This window comes from Macrotis lagotis, chromosome 4 (genome assembly GCF_037893015.1).
Source record: "Macrotis lagotis isolate mMagLag1 chromosome 4, bilby.v1.9.chrom.fasta, whole genome shotgun sequence".
Classification (NCBI taxonomy): domain Eukaryota; kingdom Metazoa; phylum Chordata; class Mammalia; order Peramelemorphia; family Peramelidae; genus Macrotis; species Macrotis lagotis.
Genome location: NC_133661.1, coordinates 53,096,530 through 53,119,007, shown reverse-complemented (window position 1 = coordinate 53,119,007; position 22,478 = coordinate 53,096,530). Strand labels below are relative to the sequence as shown.

General features: G+C 40.3%; 1 protein-coding gene across 3 annotated transcripts in view; it reads left to right on the top strand.

Annotated features, from left to right (window-relative positions):
- Window positions 1–22,047, top strand: part of MICU1 (mitochondrial calcium uptake 1) — a 221,362-nt gene extending 199,315 nt beyond the window's left edge. For 2 of the 3 annotated variants that reach the window (XM_074232797.1, XM_074232798.1), the window contains exons 11-12: window positions 10,364–10,453; window positions 12,858–22,044. In XM_074232797.1, coding sequence (XP_074088898.1) covers window positions 10,364–10,453; window positions 12,858–13,015 — 248 coding nt within the window. In that variant the 3' untranslated portion in view covers window positions 13,016–22,044. Of the gene's footprint in view, window positions 1–10,363; window positions 10,454–12,857 lie in introns of all 3 variants that reach the window. The other variant, XM_074232799.1, reaches the window with a different exon arrangement.
- The last annotated feature ends 431 nt before the right edge of the window (window positions 22,048–22,478 follow it).

The window sequence follows — 22,478 nt, the reverse complement described above, 5'->3', positions numbered from 1 at the left end:
AATCAGATCTCACTGTTATGCTAAGAATATCAGAAAGCTAGAAAGACTCAAATGTGTTACAGAACCAGATGTTTATTTTTCATGTTATTCAGGGGACAGCTAGGTAAAAGAAGCCATTCTTTGCCTCATTTCTTACCTAGCCTCAATCATTAAATGGGCAATGCCCCAGTCAAACTGAGACCTGGAGAAGACCTTAGCTTAAAAAAAAACAAGTTTTCCCACTGCATACAGGGCCATCTCCAAGTCATCTTGAGCCAAATGACTCCCTCCCTCATCCGAGTCCAACTCACTTGCAAGTCAAGATGTCACCTTCCTGATGTTATTTGTTCCTCTTCAAGAACCTTTGTGTCTGAAACAGGATTTGATAGTGGTAGACTGCTGGACTTGACATTAGGAGGATCTGAGTTCAGATCCTGCCTCAGACACTTAATGACTGTGAAATCTTATCTGTTTTCTCTTCTGTAAAGTAGGGACAATAATAGCTCCTATCTCACAGGGAGATGTGGACATGCCCCACTGACCCTGTGAGGACTGGATGAGATAGTGCATAAAAATTGATTGGAAAGGGTGGTACAGTGAATAGAGCACTGGTCCTAAAGTCAGGAGGACCTGAGTGCAAATCTGAGCTCAGATACTTAAAATTACCTAGCTGTGTGACCTTGGGCAAGTCACTTAACCCCACTACCTTGATAAGGAAGGAAGGAAGGAAGGAAGGAAGGAAGGAAGGAAGGAAGGAAGGAAATTAATTGAAAAGCCTTGAAGGGCTGTGTCAGAGTGATCCTACAGGAGAATCCGCCTCCAAGAGACAGAAAGGGAGCTCTGGGTGTCAAAAGTGGGCAAAGCACATGGGGGGCCAAGCTTAAATTGCTCCTGCCCCATGTGCAGATGGGACTTGCATGAGTCCCAGATTGAATTCAGTCTAATACAGTATATGAAAATGCCCAATAATAATCCATATTATTTAACTCATTTCACCTTATTCCCAAAAGATTTTAATCTACCTTCCAATTTTCTGTGACTAGAAAGGCTTTATCTACACAGAGGAAAGTATATTTTACTGGACAGAATCAATGAACAGTACAGCTCTGTAAATAGGGAGGGGGAAGTGGAGGCACTCCCAAAGAGATCTGACATAGAAACTACAGTGAAAATTAAATCTACCATATTGGCTTTAAGAGTCTCAATCATTGAACCCTTCCCTCCCCCCCAGGTACTCCCCGAATTCTTATGGCTATTTCCCAGATGTCCCAAAGAGTAGAGCTTTTACCCCTCAGATATGTTGCTCTCATAGGCCTTCTCCATCTTAGGTCACCATATCTGCCTCCAACCTTCCAGATAAAACTGTAACCATTGTCTTTCAGTTCCTTCACAGACTGTCCATTGTTCTTCCAGCCAAGGGACAGAGGAAGCCCTGTTGGAGATCTGACTGTCTGGTTAGTGGGGATTCTCTTACACTAGAGGCCAGTATCCCAGTGGCCCCCACCTTCTTCCTTCCCTTGTATGTCTTGACAGTTTTCCCTTCAAGTGAATAACCTTTATAATGTGACAGTAAAAGGGACTTTGAGGTTAAATACCCTCTCGGCAGTTTACCATCTTTCCTTTCCCCTTCCACCCAGAGAGGGCAGCTTACTTCTGAAGGGCTGCTGCTCCTATGTGTTCAGTTTGGAAAAAGACAAAGTGATCTTGCAGGTGGTGGGTTTTTTCCCCTCATCCTTATAAGACTGGAATTATTTTGCTTTAAATAAAATTTTTACCTTGTCTACTTTAAAAAAAGTTTTGGGGGTGAGGGGTGAAATCTTAGAAGCCAGAAAATGGCCAGAAAACCCATCAAAGGGTTGACCTCATAGCACCGTGGCATTAACCTTGGCAGTTGCTAAGGCTGCTTTTGATTTTCTCCACTGCAGTCTGCTAAGTCACAAGGCTGCATACCATTCAGGATGCAATTCTACCAGAGCATCTCTCCTTGCCAAGCATCTCCACCTCTGGAGGAAATAGGCAGCTCCAATCTGGGCCAGGACAGGCACAACCTCAGTTTTTACCTTTAAAGTAGTTATGGTGAAATCCTCCATACTAACCCCCTACTCCATGTTTCACATTCCATCTTACTACTTATAAAAGCTTCTTTGACAGCTATTCTTAAAATTACTGAGGTGGACTCCAAGGTATACCTGATATATTCTCCTTATGCAAAGGCTGCCAGGTCTGTGATCTGGCCCTTAGGACCAAGTTCAGGAAATTATATCCAATTCAGCCATTCCCCCTCCCCCTGCCATCCCACATAGCACATTCACAAATTTGCCTTTCCCTTTTCTCTCTGAACTCTGGAAAGAGCTCTCTGCAGTCAGAAGGCCTGAGGTCTAAGGTTCTCAAATGGCTTTGAACATAATCTTCAGTATAAGACTTCATACCTATCTTTTTCCCATTTTTAGTGTTGCTTTTGCATTGGGACAAGTCTTTGGAAATTTCATAATGCATTTCTGGGGATAAATGACATTGATTACCAAATTTGACCAGAAAGGGGAAGCAGTGTTCATAAGAAGGCACTGTGATAGGATCCACAATATTTGGAAAATTCATTGACTACTCAGGAGTATTTCAGTGCAATATAGTGTAAGATAATGAAAATGAGTGAGCATAATTTCCTTCTGACTTTGTACTTGACATCTTAGAGCACCCTGTTTGTATTGAGAAGGGAGCTAAACAGATTGAGAAAATGGAGACATACAATTAAATTGGCTTTCCAGATACAACTGCTGAGTCCAGAAAGACAGTTTTCACTCTCTACACACACACAGACACAGATACACACACACACACACACACACACACACACACACACACACTCTCTCTCTCTCTCTCTCTCTTCATTCATGCTACTCTTCCTTCCTGAATTGCTTCCTCTTCTCTCCCCTGTCTCACTTATGATTCCATCCATGTACCTTTCTTTAGGATCCAATTCAGGCCCTGTCAGTTCTCTTCTGATTCCCTTAACATCCATTAATTACCAAGATTTGTTGCTTTTATGATCTCAATTAACATTTTATTATGTTGTTGTGAGAGGCCTTTGTATGTGCTCAGAGCTATTCTTCTACTACTTCCATATTCCCCAGAGTGCCTTTGAGTAGCCACTCCATAGGCACTTTGAGGCTCTCAGAAGTCCGGCATTTTGTATCACAAACTTGTAATCATTCAGGAAATACTTCTGGATTTCCTTACAGGAAAATAGAACTCATAGTCCCTGAGAACCCTTCCTATTCTGAAAGTCTGTTTCAGTTATTAATTGGGCACTGCTTTATTCTATTTGCCTTTACCCTCCCATCCCAGGGAAGAATTAAGATCAGTGAGTGGAATTTACAGAAAGACATATTTCTGCCCCAATTCAAGGAAGAATTTCCTAACAAGTAACTGTCCAAAAATAGGATGGCCTTCCTTGGTAGATAATCAGTACCTATCATTTAAGGATGGATTCGGGTAAAGTTTGGAAGACTCTTCATCAGGCATGATGTAGAGCAGTGGTGTCAAATTCAAAAAGAATCCTATCCCTGTCAAGTATGTGTTGACTTAGAAAATTACAAATTAACATTATCTAGGTTGTATTTTTATTTATTTTGTTAAACATTTCCCAGTAAAGTTTTAATCTGGTTTGGCTAGATTAGCAGGTTTGACACTTCTGAGATAGAGGAAAGATTCAGGTAAATGATGAAATCAGTAATCTCTAAAATTCCAGCATTTTGATTCTCTGCTGTCTACTCATTAGCTGTAAAACTTGAACACACTTAATTTCTCTAGTTCTTTAATGTCCTCCAATAAAATGCAGTTTTAAGATTAGTTGAGTCCTAAGCAAGTCCTAAGTCCTTGCATCTGTAACATCTCATGTTTCTAAAAGAATGAGTTTGGGGCGGCTAGGTGGTGCAGTGGATAAAGCACCGGCCTTGGAATCAGGAGTACCTGAGTTCAAATCCGGTCTCAGACACTTAATAATTACCTAGCTGTGTGGCCTTGGGCAAGCCACTTAACCCTGTTTGCCTTGCAAAAACCTAAAAAAAAAATGAGTTCCTACCAGCTTCACTTATGATCTCTCATTTCCTGACTAGTAGGATGGAGAGAGAGAGAGAAAAAAAAAAGAGGGGATGGAGGATGAGACAAAGATAAAGACAGATAAACATATACAGAGGTAAGGGAAGGGTTTCTCCATGTGTTGGCCAATAAGTGTGATAGAGGCTTGATTGCTGCAGCATACCATGAAAGCTCACCTATCTATAAAGGTGTTCAAAATATGGCCTCTAGTTAGAGTTTCAACATGTTTTTCTTTCTGTTACTAAATTGACCATGTCTGGGATTTGCCTGGGCCATATTAATGATCTGAAAGTCAACCCAACATCTGAAGTCTTTAGGAAGGTGGTGGCAACAGCTTTTGAAAGCCTTGTTGGAAGCTCCTTTGCAACCTTAACAGTGTCCTTCCTTCCAGTAGGTGGCTGCTACTTGTCCCAGCATCCATCAGAAAGCAATATTCTTGCTTCTAATGTAGCATGGGCATCATGCAGAGGAGAAAGGCCCTCAAAGGTTCCTTCTTTTTGACTGTCTTTATGACTTATTCATTTGATCATAGAATCTGAATTTTATAGACCCTATTGGTTACCTTTACTCTACCTGGTCCTCCCTCTCCCCTGCCCTTGTTATACAAATGAGGAAACTGGCACACAAAAAAATGTGCTTCACATTAGGCAAGTGTCACTGGAGCATTTTCACATTACCTTAGTTCATCATCTGGGGGATGCTGAGACTGGTGGCAGTGACAGCCCTAAGCACTGAAGCAGGAACAAGGAATTGTAACTCTTATTTAGATTGTAACTCTCTCAGGACTAGTTGCTGGTTGACCTCTTGGCTGGTGCTGTCATCCCACTTACTAGGGACCTTACTAACTCTTCATTTGGTTAATTGTTTATTTTCACCCACTACAAATCATACCCTGAGGGCTAATCTGAGAAACTGATCCTTGAAGATCATAGAACTTTTGGCAAGCCTTCACTCACCAGCATCATCAAGGACTGGTTCCCCTTCCTTGAACTCAGGATAATGCTTGAATGTTCTACTTTTAAAATAACCTATTCTCTCCATTTCATCTTGAAGAGAGGGAGAGATATCTGAAGAAAAGTAGAGAGGTATTCCTCCTAGGGATTCCTAAAGAATCCCATAGTGCCACTGACATTATTCAGAAGCTCATTTGGGTTTTGGTTTAATTTGGAAGAAAAGAGCCCTCCAGAAAAGTCAAGGAGAGGGACTGGCAAGCGAGAATCACCAGTGCATGCCATAATAAAAAGAACAATGGACTGGAAGTGTGGAAGCCCCAGAGGTCATGATTGTCTTCTGTCACTAGTCCATTTTATGACCTTGAACAAGTCTAGGCCTATTGTCCTATCTGTGAAATGGAAGATTGGACCAGATGTTCTCTTCCAGAGTGTCTCTTGAGACTCAAAGAGTGGAACAATTCTAAAAGGGAAAGATCTGTGTGGACAGAAATGAGACAGAGAGAGGTGACAATTAAGAATGTGTGGACAAATATGAAATTGACAGAGAAGATTAATGATGAATTAATACTAACCAGGGTAAAATATACAGTAACACAAGTGCCAGACCACTTATATTCCTTAGAATGGAGAAGGGTCCTTCAACAGAGAAAATATCCCTGCAGAGTATCTAGTTATTTTGCTCCATTCTTTCTTCACAAAGGAATTTTATAATCTTGATTGGGTTTCCCTACACTAAAGGAAATATGCTGACCTGCTGACAGTGTTCTGGTCTACTTGGCAGTTATGGCTCTCATTCAAAATTTACACTCCAATTCTCCTGTGAATGTGGTTTGCAGGACTTATTCATAAGGTAGATTCATAGAACCTGATCCATGAGCTGAAAAAAAAATCACATTTCTTGGCCTGCAAGGCTGAGAGTTAAGATTTAGCAGTGAAGCAATCTCTGGCTCCCCTAAAGCATAGACATGTATATTAGATATGATGTCTTCTACCTTATTCTGAAACATTCTGAATAGACATCTGAGCCTACATTCCTAAAGGGGATTAGTGGTGGCCAACAACAGTACAGTAGAGAATGAAACTTTGAAATACAGAGTGTTTAACACTTCCAAGACCACCCTGCAAGGCTGCATCAAAACAAGTGTATAGTGATTCCAAGACAAAGGATACTGTTGTCAAATATTGAATGATCAGGAATTATTAGTGAGGGTGCAACTCAGAGCTGCTTCTCCCTAATTGCCATGTGTGTTCAATACCACTCTTGAACATAAAGTAGAAAGTGCAATGGAAAGAGGCAAAACCTCTCTTAGTCTGATTTATTGGATCCCTGTCCTTTTGTCTTCCTTAACCCCAGAAGTGTTATCTGGATAGAAAGGGTAGGGGGAGGTAAGAAGGCTGTAACAACCTCCTATGCAAGATTCCTCTGCCTTTCTCTCCTCACTTCCAATCCTTGTTCTACACACCTATCAAAATCATTATCTGTCCAGGCACCATCTTTATCACTTCACTACCTTACTCTGGTTGTCTCTTGGTTTGACCAGGCATTCAAGACTCCAGGATCTGTCTGCTCAATTAGTCCCAATGTCAGCTTTCACTGTTTTATCCTAGTATTGTGTATGCTTCAGGCAAGCTGAACCGCATTCCATCCTCCACACATGATGGCCTAATTCCCACCTTTTTACTCATGTGAGAGACTTCAAAAATTTCAAACTTTTCCAGATAAATATCATTCCTTAATCTAAGTCTCTGCAAGAATTACATACATCTGCAGTTTACAATATTTTCCCCTATAATTTGTAACATTTCTGATAATTGTGCTTCTACTGATATAGCTGTAAATTGGTCCAACCATTCTGAGAAAAAGTTTGGAGATCTGCCCAAAAAGATCTGCATACCTTTCTTTAAACCCAAGCCATATTGTTACTAGATCTTTCCCCTAAAGTGGTATATCCAAAAATATTTATCAGCAATTCTTATTGTGATAACAGATAATCTAAAACTAAAGGAATGTCTTTCAAATGGGGATTGAACAAGTTATATATGAATGTACTGTAAGGAATGATGGAGTTGGTTTCATAGAAACCTGAAAAGGTATGTATGAATGGATACAAAGTGAAATAAGCAGAACCAGGAGAACAATTTATGTAGTGTTTATTGTATTTACAGTATTGTAAAGAAAAGCAAGCTTTGAAAGACCCTGATTAACTCAGCGACTAACAGTTCCAAAGGACTCATGATGAAACACATTATCCAAATAGAGAGATGATAGATTTGCTGTAGACTGAAGCATATTTTTTCTTTTTTTTCTTTCTTTTTTTTTGACATAGTTAATTGTTTTTTACCTTCTCAAAGGGGAGGAGAAAGGTTGGAGGGAGAAAATTTAGAGCTGGCAATAAAATTTAATTCTATAGGTATAAGTATGTATATACGCAGACACATAATGTGCTCTCATTTTGTATTGTTTTTTGTTTTTTCTAACTACTCTTTATAGGAGTATAGAATTTATCTGTATTTTCAATGGTATCTCATAGCATCTAGTACTGGGCTAGACACAAAATAGGTGCCTAATAAGTGCTTATAATGAGCTGGCTATCTTCACTTGCAAGCAAATGAAGATTATGAAGATCACGAATAACAGATGGATTCCTCAGCACACTTGATCATAATCTGTGAATTCTGGATATTGCTCCCTAAGGATACTTCATCTTAAAGCCACAACTACAAGGTTGTGAGCTCTTGAAGGCCAAGGACCTTGTCCTACTTAACTTGCTCTCTTCTTCAACACAGGGCTTATTACATCATTTTGTTGTCTTGTTGAATGAGTAAATTAATGAAGCAAACTGGAAGGCCTTAAGGATTGTCTAGTTCAACCCTGTATAATTTTGTAGATGAAGAAATAGGAAAGACAGAACAGTACTGGTGCCACTAGGCTATTGGCAAAACTCAGACCATAATCCAGGTCTTTCCTAGTTTGCTACTCTTCCTACCAAACCAGATTGATTGCCTGGGGATTGTTAGAATATTCCTTTCTCATGTCATGGAACACTATTGTTCTATTAGAAACCAGGAAAGATGGGATTTCAGGGAAGCCTGGAGGGATTTGCATGAACTGATGCTGAGTGAGATGAACAGAACCAGAAAAACACTGTACACCCTAACAGCAACATGGGGGTGATGATCAACCTTGATGGACTTGCTCATTCCATCACTGCAACAATCAGGGACAATTTGGGGCTGTCTGCAAAGGAGAGTGCCATCTGTATCCAAATAAAGAGCTGTAGAGTTTGAACAAAGTTCAAGGACTGTTCCCTTTAATTTAGGAAAAAAACAGATTATCTTATTGTCTGATCTTGTTACCTCTTAGACTTCTTGTCTCTTCCTTAAGGATATGATTTCTCTCTCATCACACTCAATTTGGATCAAGGTACAACATGGACTCAAAGTAAAGACTGACAGATTGCTTTCCGTGGGGGGGGGGAGGTAAGATTTGGGGGGGAATTGTAAAACTCAAATAATATCTTTAATAAAAAAAATTATACAGAAAAAGAATATTCCTTTCTCTTAGTTTTATTGAGCACCTTGAGATACAAGGAGAGATCAGGTGAAAAATAGAACAGGGAAAGATGGTAGCAGAATAGAATAGTTAGAAGGAAGGCCTTCCTGACCCCGGTTTTATATTCACATTGCCATTGGTGCTTTCTGATGAAACTCATCTAATATTTACTAGAGAAGATTTCATTACTGATTGATTCATAGCTTGAAACAGACTCTTTTTCCCTCTGGGTTTTTCTAGTCCTCAGTTCAGTAATGTGTGTGTGTGTGCATCTCACAAATGTATGTTATATTGGTTACTATAAAAGTGAACATAATAAGCCTTTGAGATGTGGGGGCCACAGAGAAGACTTTTTATCCAGCAGAGCAAGATTAGAAAAACAAAAAATAGCTGGTACAGAGCTCATATATAATAAGCAAGCAGAGGCAAGGGAAGGATGCAGTGACAGGATCCTTATTTTTTTCTCTTGCCTAAAAAGTTTGAAAACATTTTGTTTCATTTATGGCTTAAAAATCTATTTGTGATAGATTCAAGTCTTTCTAAACTAAATAGCTTTCAGGATTCCAGCCTTTCTAAACTAAATAGCTTTCAAATTTGGCATGATCAGGATTACTGTATAAAATTTAATTTAAACCAAATTGTCCTTGGTTATAAACAGTATATTGCTCTTTTCTCCATTACTGGAAAGAAAAACAAAGATTTGATTTATATATATAAAACATATAAGAGATGGTCATTTGCTAGTTGGTTTTAAACTTGATTTTAAGCAATTAGGTTTCCCTGTTGGGAAATACTTTTGATGAAAATTGCTGAAATAGATGAAAATATATGCTAAAAATATCATTGGCAAACCATGACATATGCCCCAACCTCTCACTTCTGTCAACCAACAAAAGAGACTTGAGTCCAGGCTTAAGGCGAGGCCCACCCAAATTGTAGTTTTCTTAATTGGGGTTTAAATGTTATTAAATTCGTGGCCAAAGATTTGAATCCACACCTACAAAGTAAACAAAATATTGTTATCCTAAGAACTGGAATGGGGTAGTACTGAAAAAGAAGTATAAACAGTATAAGAAAGAAGTATAAACAGTGAGTGTGGGATTCGGAGCCTCCTAAGTCCAGATCTCTATGAGCCATCCCCAAGAGCCTGCAGCCTACTTCAGCTACACAGTTTGGACATATGACAGCAGCAGCTTTAGAGAAAAGTGAGATGATCATGCTTTGCTGATGTGGCTTTCCAAGACAACAAATTACAAACTTTTTTATGTTAGCCCTTTGAAGAAGGGTTATAAATCTAATGGATTAGGGAGCATCCAGAAATCAAAATTCATTTCCTGTATTTTTATTATACCTACAAGGAATATAATTATTTCTGTATACAATTAATTGAACAATTCTTTGTATAAGAATATTCTATCTATAGGGAATACTGCTTTCCATAAGGAAAAACTTATAATCAACTACTTACTTTTTGATGACAATAAAAAGTGAACCTATGGGAGGGAGTATTTTTGGAGTTTTTCCCTCTCGCTATGAAGGACCTTAGGATGGATCCCATGTAGAGAGTTGGAAGGCATTTAGAAGACAATGAATCCAATCCCACTTGATTTACAGATAAGTAAATGAAGATTTAATGAAATTATGAGACCTGCTCATAATCAAAAAGAGCTAGGAATTGGACAGAAATCCTTTGACTCCAAATTTAGCACTATTCCCATTGGCCAGGACTTTGACCAGTCACTGAGCTATGTCACTATAATATCCCTTTTTTCTCTTTTAGTGACCATGCAACAGGTGGCGAAGACTGTGGCAAAAGTAGAACTCTCAGACCATGTGTGTGATGTGGTGTTTGCACTCTTTGACTGTGATGGTGAGTTGGGACCTTTGCTTGGGTAGGAAAAGTATCTCCTTCATCATTGCTGGTGCGGTATACATTATTTATAATGTAACTTTACAGATAGCTTTTAAACTCGACTGATACCATATCACTTCCACCTTCCTCTTCCCCTCATACCAAAGTTAGAGCCTTCAGTAGTAATGATCTCAAAAGATCCCAACTCTATGACTGGGCTTTTAAATCTTAAATTTGATTTGCTTTCAGTCTTTTAGGCTAGTTTTTTTAACTCTAAGCATCTTACAACTCAAAGCAGAAATAGGAATGCTAGCTTGCTCCTTACTAAGATTAGGAGCTCACAAGAATTTTGGAGTTTCTAAGAGAGATGGGTTTGTTCAGTCATGCAGTAGAATTATGCACTAGATGCCTCATCTCTAGGCACTCCATTAAATTTCTGCATTTTTCACTGAGGGACTCCTTGCTTGGAATTCTCTCCTTACCCATTCATCTCCTGGCCACCTAGGCTTCAAGTGCTAGCTAAAATCCCTCTACCAAAAAAACCCGTCCCTGGTCCTCCTTGATGTTAGTGCCCTCCCTTTGAGAGTATCTCCAATTTGTTCCTTATATATCTTGTTTGTATGTAGTTTAAGTATGTTCTCTCTTCCCGCCCATCATCTAGTATAATGCCCATCTCTAAAAGATACTTGATGACTGACCATAATGTTCAGTTTTCCCCTTCCACTGAATGGTCTTGTCCTATCTTCCCAGCTCCACTGTGGCCTTATTTGTTACCACTGTATGGTAACATCACTAATTTAGTTTCAGCATGGACCTGCCTCTCTAGTTATAGATTCAGATCACAGAACTTCCAGTGATGGCTAATGGAAAGGTTTTTACCTCCTTGTTTGAGTTTACATTGAGAGAAGAGTTGAAGCCATGACTTTACTCCTCTCCTTCTTCATGGTAGCACTGATATGGAAGACATGCCAGGTTTTCAGCAGTATCTCTGCAGTAAGATATTGTTGGAAGACTTGACCTGTTTATCAACAGAATTCTACCTTTTACTGTTAGAGCAAGTTCCAGTTTTAGCCAAAATAATTCTGGTGACAGAATGATAACCATAAATTTTACTTCTTGGGGGAAGGTTTTTCAAAACTAAATCAGAGGCAGCAAGGTGGTGCAGTGGATAGGGCACCAGCCCTGGAGTCAGGAAGACCTGAGTTCAAATGTGACCTCAGACACTTGATAATTACCAAGCTGTGTGGCCTTGGGCAAGCCACTTAACCCTGCTGACTTGCAAAATAAATAAAACCTAAATCAGAGATGCATAACAAAGCCATTATCAAAAGTGGCAGACAATTCCAGGAACTCTTGATCTGTGTGCTATACAGTTTTGAGATGCAGGACATCTATAGGGACTAATCAGAGAAATTCAAAATAGAGTTCTTATTCAGAGTGAATGCAAGATGTTGGACAGTCCAATTCATGGGGGAAGTCATCCTTTGAAATTGTGGATGCTGTTTCTCTTTGAATCTGAATCTCCAAGAGTGAATTCAGAGCCTCAGAAGTCTTGCCTTGACCCAGAAAAACAAATCAAATTTTCAGCAGATATCAGAGCTTCCCTGCACAATCCTGGGTGGGATTGATTCTCAGCATTAATACTATGACATGGATGCCATCTTGACTTTGACCCAAACCTATGGGGCACAGCTGAAATATTACTGCTGTTGGATGAAGGGTCTAGAGCTTTCTGCCCAAGGAGCCCAGCCCTTGCCTAGAAAATCCTTGCAGTGTCAGTATCTCTAGGTGAAAGATAAACTGTCACCATGTTCCCAGATAAAGGAGCTGCTGCCACTGCTCCCTAAGAGGTAACTGCCAAGCTTACCTCTTGCCCTTCCTGATGGGATCAACCTCTGCTGTTAGGGTCACAGGGCATGGTCCTCCCCAGACCACTGCCTTCAGAAGCAAGTACCAGGCCTGGTCCCAGATGAGACCCAGAAGTCAGACCAAGAGCCAGGCTAGTAATGCAGCCTTATCCAAGGCCCCTTGGAAGCCAGCTTTGTCCCAGACTGTCCTACCCTGAGTCTGTCATTGATCCTCTGAGCTGTCAGAGGAGAGGGTTAGGCTAGATGATCTCAATTCTAGGACTTTGGAGAATAAAATCAAAGAACATTACCCCTTTAAGGGCCCAAGAGATTATCTAATTTAACCACACTTACCTGATATAGCAAGAAAAATGGAACTTGGTGTTAAATAGGTTGGGAGATTCGACACTTAAAGATTTGATTTTGGTTTCAAGGTCAGTCACAGAAACACTAAGGATGATGTCATGCGGTATTTTTGGGTAACCCTCTGCTCCAGCCTCTGCTCCCCAACTGGCTATTGAGATTTCCTGCTCTGGGAGCCTCCAGTAATGCCACCTGTGTTTCTCTCCCTCCAGGCAATGGGGAGCTGAGCAACAAAGAGTTTGTCTCCATCATGAAGCAGCGACTCATGAGAGGCTTGGAGAAACCCAAGGACATGGGCTTCACCCGCCTCATGAGGGCCATGTGGAAGTGTGCTCAGGAGACTGCCTGGGACTTTACCCTTCCCAAGTAGTGACCTGAAGCGCCCGGTGGGTGCCCTCCAGTACAACCAATGGGGGTCCTGAAGCACTGTGTGTCTCCCTCGGAGGGCAGAACCTCATCAGCCTGGCCAACCACATTTCTCCCCTTTTCTAGCACTTATCATCGGGGTTCTCTTTCTGCCTCCTCACTCTCCACCCCCCCACACACTGGGCCTTTCAGAACACTCTGAAGCAAGTGGGCTGGGGTTGCCTCTTCCTTAGGGTCATGTCATCAGCAGTCTGACAGATATAGGCTGCGGAGGACCACAGGCAGGCCCAGAGCTTTGAGAGCAGCAGTGAGAGACTGAAGTTCTTTCCTTCCTGCATTGTTTTTACCTTCCTAGTATTTTCTTTTTTTGTTTTTGTTTTTGTTTTTAAATTTTTGCAAGGCAATGGGGTTGAGTGGCTTGCCCAAGGCCACACAGCTAGGTAATTATTAAGTGTCTGAGGCCGGATTTGAACTCAGGTGCTCCTGACTTCAGGGCCAGTGCTCTATCCATTGAGCCACCTAGCCTCCCCTCTTCCTGATATTTTCTAAAGGAAGTTATTTGCTTTTCCTCTCACTTATTTTTTTAAGAGAACCCATAATGGGGAAACTCTGGACAACAGTGCGATTATCTTGGTCATTGCCGAAGGGTTTGATCAGAGGAAGAACTTGTTTTATGCTCCCCGGCTGGCTCTGAGGAAGTCATGTTCACCCAGAAGAAAACCCAGCCCCACTGCTCTCCAGATCTGTAACCAAGAATGAAGGAAGAATCTTTATCTGAAAGTCAGCAAGGATACACCACTTAATAAGCAAATTTCGTTGTCTGTCTCTCCTCTCTGCTGTGCCAGTTCTGGTTATTTTCCCATAGGGAGCTATGGAATGCTGCTTCTCTGCGACAGGCCTAGATCAGAATCCCTATCTGTCCTTGGTCTTAAATACTTGTAAAATATCACTTTAATTATACCAGTTTGCAGTGAATTGCCTTCTTTATCCCCATTCAAGCTTTGCTGGGTTTCAGTCCCCTCCTGGTAATAGGTAATAAATGACTGGGGGGGAGTAGGATGGGGGGGCCCTCAATGTGATGTAGAGCCCAAACTGATATTCCTGGAAAGTCTCCCCACCTGCTCTATGAGGCCCAGGAATCTTAACCCTCAGGGATCTTTACCTGGATTTCAGAAGGGTCAGTGAACTTGGATGGGAGAAATGTCATCTTTGTTTTCATTACCCTCTAATTACAATGAATCATATCCTTCACTGACTGATTCTGAGAAGAGTCCCTGAGTCTTCCCCAAATGACCAGAGGGATCCAGGAGAATCTCTGCTTTAGACAAATCATTCCTCATTTGTAAATTGAGGGGATTGGACTGAATTTGCCTCTGAGATTCCTTCTAGCTCTAAAGGTCTGTGATTATATAATTGATTGGGATTACTTCAGCTGCCATAGAATCTCCACTAATTCAACCTGTGAGACCATGTTTGATGATCTCTGCAGATAGGCCTTGCATGTGTGATCCAAAAGTATGCTGTGTAAGTTAATTTTTACAATTTAGAGCTCACAGAGGGAGCATATGTGGGCATTGAGCTCTTATTAACAAAAGAGATTAAATTCCTGAGAGGATATTAGTGCATCAAAAAGGAAAGTCTCTGCCAAGACCAACATTTTCCTCAAAATAGTTTGAAAACTCTCAGCTCTAGCATCCTATCCTGGGTCATATTATGCCATTTTCTAACCTTTCTTTTTTCCTGAGGTCACCATACTTTTTCTTTCTTATTTGAGGCAATAGGTTTGTGACTTGCCTAAGATCACACAGCTAGGTAACTGTTAAGTGTCTGAGGTCAGATTTCAACTCAGGTCCTTCTGACTCCAGGGCCAATGCTCTATCCACTCTACTACCTAGTTGCCCAACACCATACTTTTTAAGCCTGTTCATTCTTACTTGCTCCATACTGAGAAATTGTCACTTCATCTGTTTGAAGCAGCCCTGGGGACAGGTAAAGACTGCCTCTGCCCTTCAGCCTCCATAGTACACAAGGCAAGGGGGAAGGTTCACCTAAGTTCTCTTAGTTGCCCTTGTCCTCGATCTGTCCCTTCAAACTCTAACCCAGCTGATAGTTCTGGAACAGGCTTCTTGGAGCAAATCAGAGATTCAGAGACAGAAGATAAATGAGAATATTTACTGGGCTATGTCCTCTGAACCTTAGAGCCCAGGAGTGGGGCTTGATAGAAGAACAGAAAGAGAACGGCTCTGTGAAAGAGGGTGCCAGTACCAAGAAGTGCCCCATAATCTGAGTCCTTACTAATGCCGTTACCAATTAGAAAACCAGAGAAGTTCTCCTCATTCAGCAAACTCAAATCCTGTCATCTTTCTGATGCAAGCACAGTGCCCCAATCTGTGCTTTTCCTTGGCCTACCAAACACTGGGGATAGAGAAGATGATGGCATTAAAGAAAAAGATTTCCCTCTTTGGTTTATTCAATGAGGGGAATTAGGCATTGACAAAGAGTCTCCTCCAGGAAGGGTGAGGCCACAGGGTGGCCATCACCCCATTTATTCTATTTCCTAACACTCGTGCCTTGGATAAAGTGCAGAAGTCAAATAAGAAAAGATATGAGGACAAATTTAAAGGGCTACACCTCTTCAGGTTAGAAAATTGAAGACTGAAACCAGATCACAGGATCCCAAATATTGTCATCTGGTCCAAGGCCCTCATTGTACACAGAGCCAAGGAAACTGAAGCCCAAAGAGATTATGTTTATGCTGACTCCTATCAATAGACTAAAAATAGTAGGACCAGAGTTTCTCTACAGATTTAGTTGTTGTTCAGTTGTTTCAGTAATGTCTGACACTCTATGACCCCATTTGGAGTTTTCTTGGTGAAGATACTGAAAGTGGTTTGCCATGTCCTCCAGCGCATTTTATAGATGGGGAAACTAAGGCAAACAGGTGACTTGTCCAGGGTCACACAGTTACAAAGTGTCTGAAGCTAGATTTGAACTCAGGTCTTCTAACTCCAGATCCATTGTGCCCCCTAGCTGTCTACATACCAAATTAACTGAGTTACTTTAGAATTAGATAAAATAACTCATTTGAAGGAATATCAAGTGATATAATAAGAGGGAAAAGTAGAAGTTAGAGAAAGTAGAGGAAAAAACAGAATAAGACTAGGCACTAAATTTCAAACATTAAAGAGTGGAATAGACCACTTAAAATGAGAAACCATCAATTATTATTAAGGACCAACTTTAAGCCAGTCCCCACGCCTTGGGACTGTGATAGATACAGAGACAAATAAGTCCTTTTTTTCAAGAAGCTCATGTTCTTTCAGGGAAGCATGTTCACAAAGAAGAAAATACACATACAAAGAAATGGGAGGAAGGGACTAACAACTGGGGTTCTGGAAGAAATTCCTGGAGCAAGAGGCAACAGAATTGAGTCTTGAAGGAAGATATTGATATTCTGAGAGGCAACATGCCTAAGAACAACTACTGAGAAAGGACCAGAACTTCTGGCAAAATCATAAAACAGATTGATAAAAAAAAAAAACAGTGGGTTTAGATTAGCAACTATCACCTTAAAATGCAACAAATTCAAAATGAATAAATTATCTAAATATACATGTCAGTATTTTAAAAATTAGAGAATAAGATATTTTACAGTTATGGATGGAGGAAAAATATAACTGACAAGTTACAGAAAAGATTATAAAAGGCAAAATAGACAACATTTAAAAGTTTTTCACAAATATAGTTGATAGGGTTAGAATCATAAAATACATGAATAGAGGAAAAACAATTAGTGTTAAAAGTAATATCTGGGACGGCTAGGTGGTGCAGTAGATAGAGCACTGGCCCTGGAGTCAGGAGTGCCTGAGTTCAAATGTGGCCTCAGACACTTAATAATTACCTAGCTGTGTGGCCTTGGACAAGCCACTTAACCCCATTGCATTGCAAAAACTAAAAAAAAAAAAAAGTAATATCCAAAATCTATAGGAAATTGACAAATACATGTTTGAAAGTTGCCCTCCACAAGAGAAGTGGTCAAATGAGATGGAAGAAGCAATTTTCATAAGCATGAATAGTCTTAATTAATAACCACCTGAGGGGGGTGGCTAGGTGAGCTAGCGGATAAAGCACCAGCCTTGGAGTCAGGAGTACCTGGGTTCAAATCCGGTCTCAGACGTTTAATAGTTACCTAGCTGTGTGGCCTTGGGCAAGCCACTTAACCCCATTTGCCTTGCAAAAACCTAAAAAAAACAAACAACAACAAATAACCACCTGAAATATGTTCAGTATTGCTACTAATTAGAAAACTGCAAATTAAAGCAATCCTGAGATATTGCCTCATACCCAGCTTAGCAAGCATACTAAAAGATGGCAAAACTGGTTGGAGGATCTGTAGGAAACAGGGATAATAATTCACAGCTGATAGAGCTGTAAATTGACTTAGCTGTTCTGGAAAATAAATTGAGATTATGAAAGAAAAGTCACTAAATTATTCATATTCTTAGACCCAGAGACTCCATTCCTAGGACTGTAGCCCAAGGAGATTGCTGGCAGCAAGAAAGGTCCCATAAGGTACAAAAATATGTTCATTTCACTGTTAACAAAAAAACTGAAAATAAGATATATATACCCAATATTTAGAGACTGGCTGGACAAATTGTGGTATGTGAATGTGATGGATATTTAATGTACCATAAAGAAAGATGGAATTAAAGAAAGCAGAGCCAGGAGAACAATATAAAGAAATTATAATGTAAACAAAGCTGCTATATAGAGGCAACAAAATTATGGTCAAATACAATGCCAGATGTTAACAGGTAATCCTTCTTTACGTTAACTGTTTGGGGGAGAATGTTTTTGTAAGGAGATTCATCTGGGTACTTGTGGGAGTCTGTTAGGTCAACAGTTTTTTTTAGTGAAGGAAAAGAGTGAGGTCAGACTGAATTCTACAGAACCATGAAGAAGATGTGGGCTGATGTGCCAAACATTTATTCAGTATTTATTGAGTCTTTATCACATACAAGGTCAAATGCTGAATAGTCTGGAGTTTACAAAGAATGTATAAATAAGCTTCCTAATAAATATGTCTATACTCCCCTGGTCAGGAGTGGGGGCAGGGGAGTGTCCCTTACTGCTGTAGCATAAAAGACAAAGTCCTTAGCCCAGCATTTAATGTGTTCCCCCATAACCTCCCAGGTGCAAACATCAGAAAGTAACGTCTTAATTATACAGACCCAACTTTTATCCTGGAGCCACAGTATCAGTCTTGAGAGATTGTCACAAATCATTTTCTTTGGCACATGACTCAATTTGTGAGATTTCCCTGGCTCCATCAGAGCAGAGTTCAGGCCGAGTCCCTGTGACAAAGGTAAAGGGGTCATGGCCTCCTGTGCAAGCACTCAGGCTAACAGTATACATGCCTTGGTCACTGGAGAGAAGGCAAGGGCCGTCAGCTCCCACAAAGCCATCTGTTAGCAACTCAACTAGAGGAGTCGACTTCATTTGAAATGAAACTCCTCTCCACTTTTCCCCACATCTCGCAGATCTGTAGGAGCTTCTCCTTTTACCTATTATGTGCACACCAAGAAGACATTGTGGTAGGCACAAAAATTAAATATGACATCATTCTGGACCAAAGAAGCTTACATTTTGCTAGGGAACACCACATAAAACATGAGGCAATGAGGAGGAACAGCAGATGGAGCTCTGGACAGGAAGACCAGATTGTGTGATCCTGGGCAAGTCACTTAACCTCTACTAAGTTTCCTCATCTGCAAAATGGGGATAACCCCTCCTTCTCAAGGTTGTTGGGAAGGTCAATTGAGATCATACACAGGAAAGAACTTTGCAAGCCTGCAAGTCCTCTAAATGTTTTTTTATTAAATATTTACTATATAAAAATCATGATTATTGTTATAAGTCCAGAGATAGGGGCTAAACTCGTGATGCACTAACCCCCTAGTTTGTCAGTGTCTCTACCATCACTTTCTTTAGAAATAGGAGTTCTAGGGTCTTTTAGTTAATCTGAGTCAGAGGCAGAACTTGACCTGGTGCTCGAGGTCAGCTCCATACCCACCACCCTCCTTAAAGTGAGGGTAGCATGCTGCCCCCTAAGTCACTCATTTCTGCCAATACCTGTACCTCACTTACCTGCATATCAAGAAGTATGACTCACAGTTCTTTCCCATGAAGAATTTATAATCTGGTTGTGGGACATTACAAAAATGTACCTGTGCAGAGAAAATTAAATTAAAAATCATTTCCAAGAAAAGGCTAAAGGGAGGAAGGAGTGGGTCACAGGAGGGGCCACTTGTGGGGAAGGTGAGCAAGCAAGGGGGTTCACAGAAGAGGCAGGTGAGCCTTGAGGTAGCCTGGGAAAATGACTCCCCAAACAAGGGAACTGACAAGCAGGAATTAGATCAACATCTTCTACCATATTCTACGATACATTCTAAATGTAGATGTGACCTTAACATTGAAGATGACACCACAAAAAGAAGAGTATAAACCTGTCAGCTACAGGTAGGAGATATATTTTTTTTCAGATACAATATTTAATGAAAAATAAAATAAATTAATCAAAGGAACATTTGCATCCTGATTCAGATCTACAACCCCATAGATATGTTTTATTATTCCTAACAGTGAAGATTGCAGTCCATTTATTTCTTGATATCCTGTGTTCTCCCATTCTTGTCAAAACCTTCCCTGGTGTAATATCCAGTTCCCTGGAGATTTTGCTCTCTATCTTCTAACATTTCAAGGCTAGAAGTAAAGCATTCCATTCATGTGGTTTCCCCCAACCTCACTATGGGACTAGTCCTCCTTTTCTATGCATACATTTAGGAGATGTACTTTTTCTTTTAGGTTTTTTGCAAGACAGTTGGGTTAAGTGGCTTGCCCAAGGCCACACAACTAGGTAATTATTAAGTGTCTGAGTTGGATTTGAATTCAGGTCCTCCTGACTCCAGAGCTGGTGCTCTATCCACTGTACCCCCTAGCTGCCCCAGGAGATGTATTCTTAACCAAACAAAGGATAGACGCAATTACAAAAAGCATAATGGATTACTTTGATTACATGAAACCCGAAAGGTTTCTGCACGGACAAAATTAATGCATCTAGGATAAAAAGGGAAGTGATCAAATGGGGGAAATCTTTTATCAAATTAGCGTACATAATGTATAACATCTGATATATATATATATACATATATTCAAAAACCATATCCCAATAGATATAAGGTCAAAGGATATGAATAGACAGTTCTCAAAAGCAGAATTGCAAACTATTAAGAACCATATGAAAGAATGCTCCGATTCATTTTGGGTTTTTTTAGGTTTTTGCAGGGCAAATGGGGTTAAGTGGCTTGCCCGGGGCCACACAGCTAGGTAATTATTAAGTGTCTGTGACCGGATTTGAACCCAGGTACTCCTGACTCCAGGGCAGGTGCTTAATCCACTATACCACCTAGCCACCCCTGATTCTTTAAACAGAAGAGAAATGCAAAGCAAAAATACCCTGAGGTTTTATCTCACATGCTGCAAACTGGCAAAGATAATAAAAGTTGGGAAACATCAGTGTTGGAGATGTTGTGGGAAGATAGGCACTCCAGTGCATTGTTCGTGGAACTGAATAAATACAAACTTTTTTTAAAAAAAACTTGTAATTATGCTAATGAAGTCACTAAAATATCCCCATACTTTGACCCAGAAATTCTACTACTAAGTTTACACACCAAGAAAATCATTATAAGAAGAAAGTCCCTATATACATCACTGTTAACACCACCATTTTTGGTGGCAGCAAAGAATTGGAAATAATGTAGACACCCCTAATTTGGGAATGGCTAAATAAACTGTAAATAAAATAAAATATTTCTGTGCTGTAAGAAATGATTACATATATAACCCATCAGATTATCAGATTACTTGCCAAGCTGGAGTGAGATAGAAAACCTTACATAAATGAATGTTGAAAATTATCTATTATATAATTGGAAAATAAATCAAAAGATAAAGAAAAAAGAAAGTAATAGCAAGTTGTACATAGTAGATTTGCAGTTTCATATGCAACCATCTTTTTTATTTGTACTGTTTTGGAAAGGCTTATTTTATACACTAAAAATATAATTTTTAAAAATTTTAACAAGAGAGTAAAATAAAAATGAAATGTGTGATGAATACAGAAAACCATGGGAGATCTATAGAAGAGGCAGGTGAGCCTTGAGGTAGCCCTGGAAAATGACTCCCCAAACAAGGAAGCTGATGAGCATGAATTAGATTTAGATCAACATCTTTTATCATATTCTATAAAATATTCTGAATGTAGATGTGACAGAGTGAAGTAAGCAGAGCCAAGAAAGTAAACACGAAGTCCACAATGATATAAACAAGTTTTTTGTAAAGTTTTAGCAGCTAGTGATTAAAAAATGCTTACTTTATACCTCAAAGAAATATTGAAAAAGTCAGAACATGTGCAATGTAAGACATGTATGAACTCCTCATCTCCAAAGAAGGCAGCCCCACCTCACCCCTTTGCAGGGAATACCCTACAGGTTATACATTGTACACATTTTCAGACTTTTTCACTATGTTATTTGAGCCATTCTTTTTCATTACAGTTTTAGAACATTCACTTTTTTCAAAGTCTTTAACATTTATGCTGATTTTTCTCTTTTTAATCTTGTCTTTAGAAATATTTGTCATATGGGATGGCTATGTGAGGGGGGAGGTATTAAGAGGAAAATACAATGCTGTAAAAGAACAAAAGACATCAATTAAAAACTTATTTTTAAAAAAGAAAATAAAATGAAAAAAGGACTCCCCGTCTTTCCACTTTCCCTAAGTGGCTTGGTGCATTCCAGGACTATTCCTTCTCCCCCTTGTTATTCTGTCCTCTCCACACATAGACCCAAAGCAATGAGCTGAGCCAGAGACGGGAGGGGACAGGAGGCCTGGGGAGTGGGCTGGCCCACAGCCCGCGGCAAGGAGCTCCCTCTGCATCACTAGGCAACACCCCAAAGCCCAACAGAACTTTTTCTCTTTTCCAGTTCATCTATTCCAGAAAGTGGGTAGAAAACTCAGCTCATCCTAAGAGTTCGGGTGCCACCTGCCGACCATATGGCTTCTTGCAGGGTCTGAGGCCAGACTGGTGCTTGCTGCCTGCCAGGGTGGCTGTGGGCACCCAGGGTCTCGCCTCCCTCCTCACCTGATTTAACCTCAGGCAGGATCTGCCAGCTGAGGAGGCAGAGGCAGGAGGATGGGATTAGATAGGGAGCCTGAGCCCACAGCTGTGAGGAAGAGGAAGGCACCCCAAGCTGCTCCCTGTGGGACCTTGACCAGATTGATTCCTCCTCTAAAACGAGGGAGAAGGGCCCTTCCAGCTCCATGATCTATGACATACGACGGCCTTCTAGAGGAAAAGATGAGTCTCTGGGGTCAGGATTATTTACCTAGTGTTCCCCTAT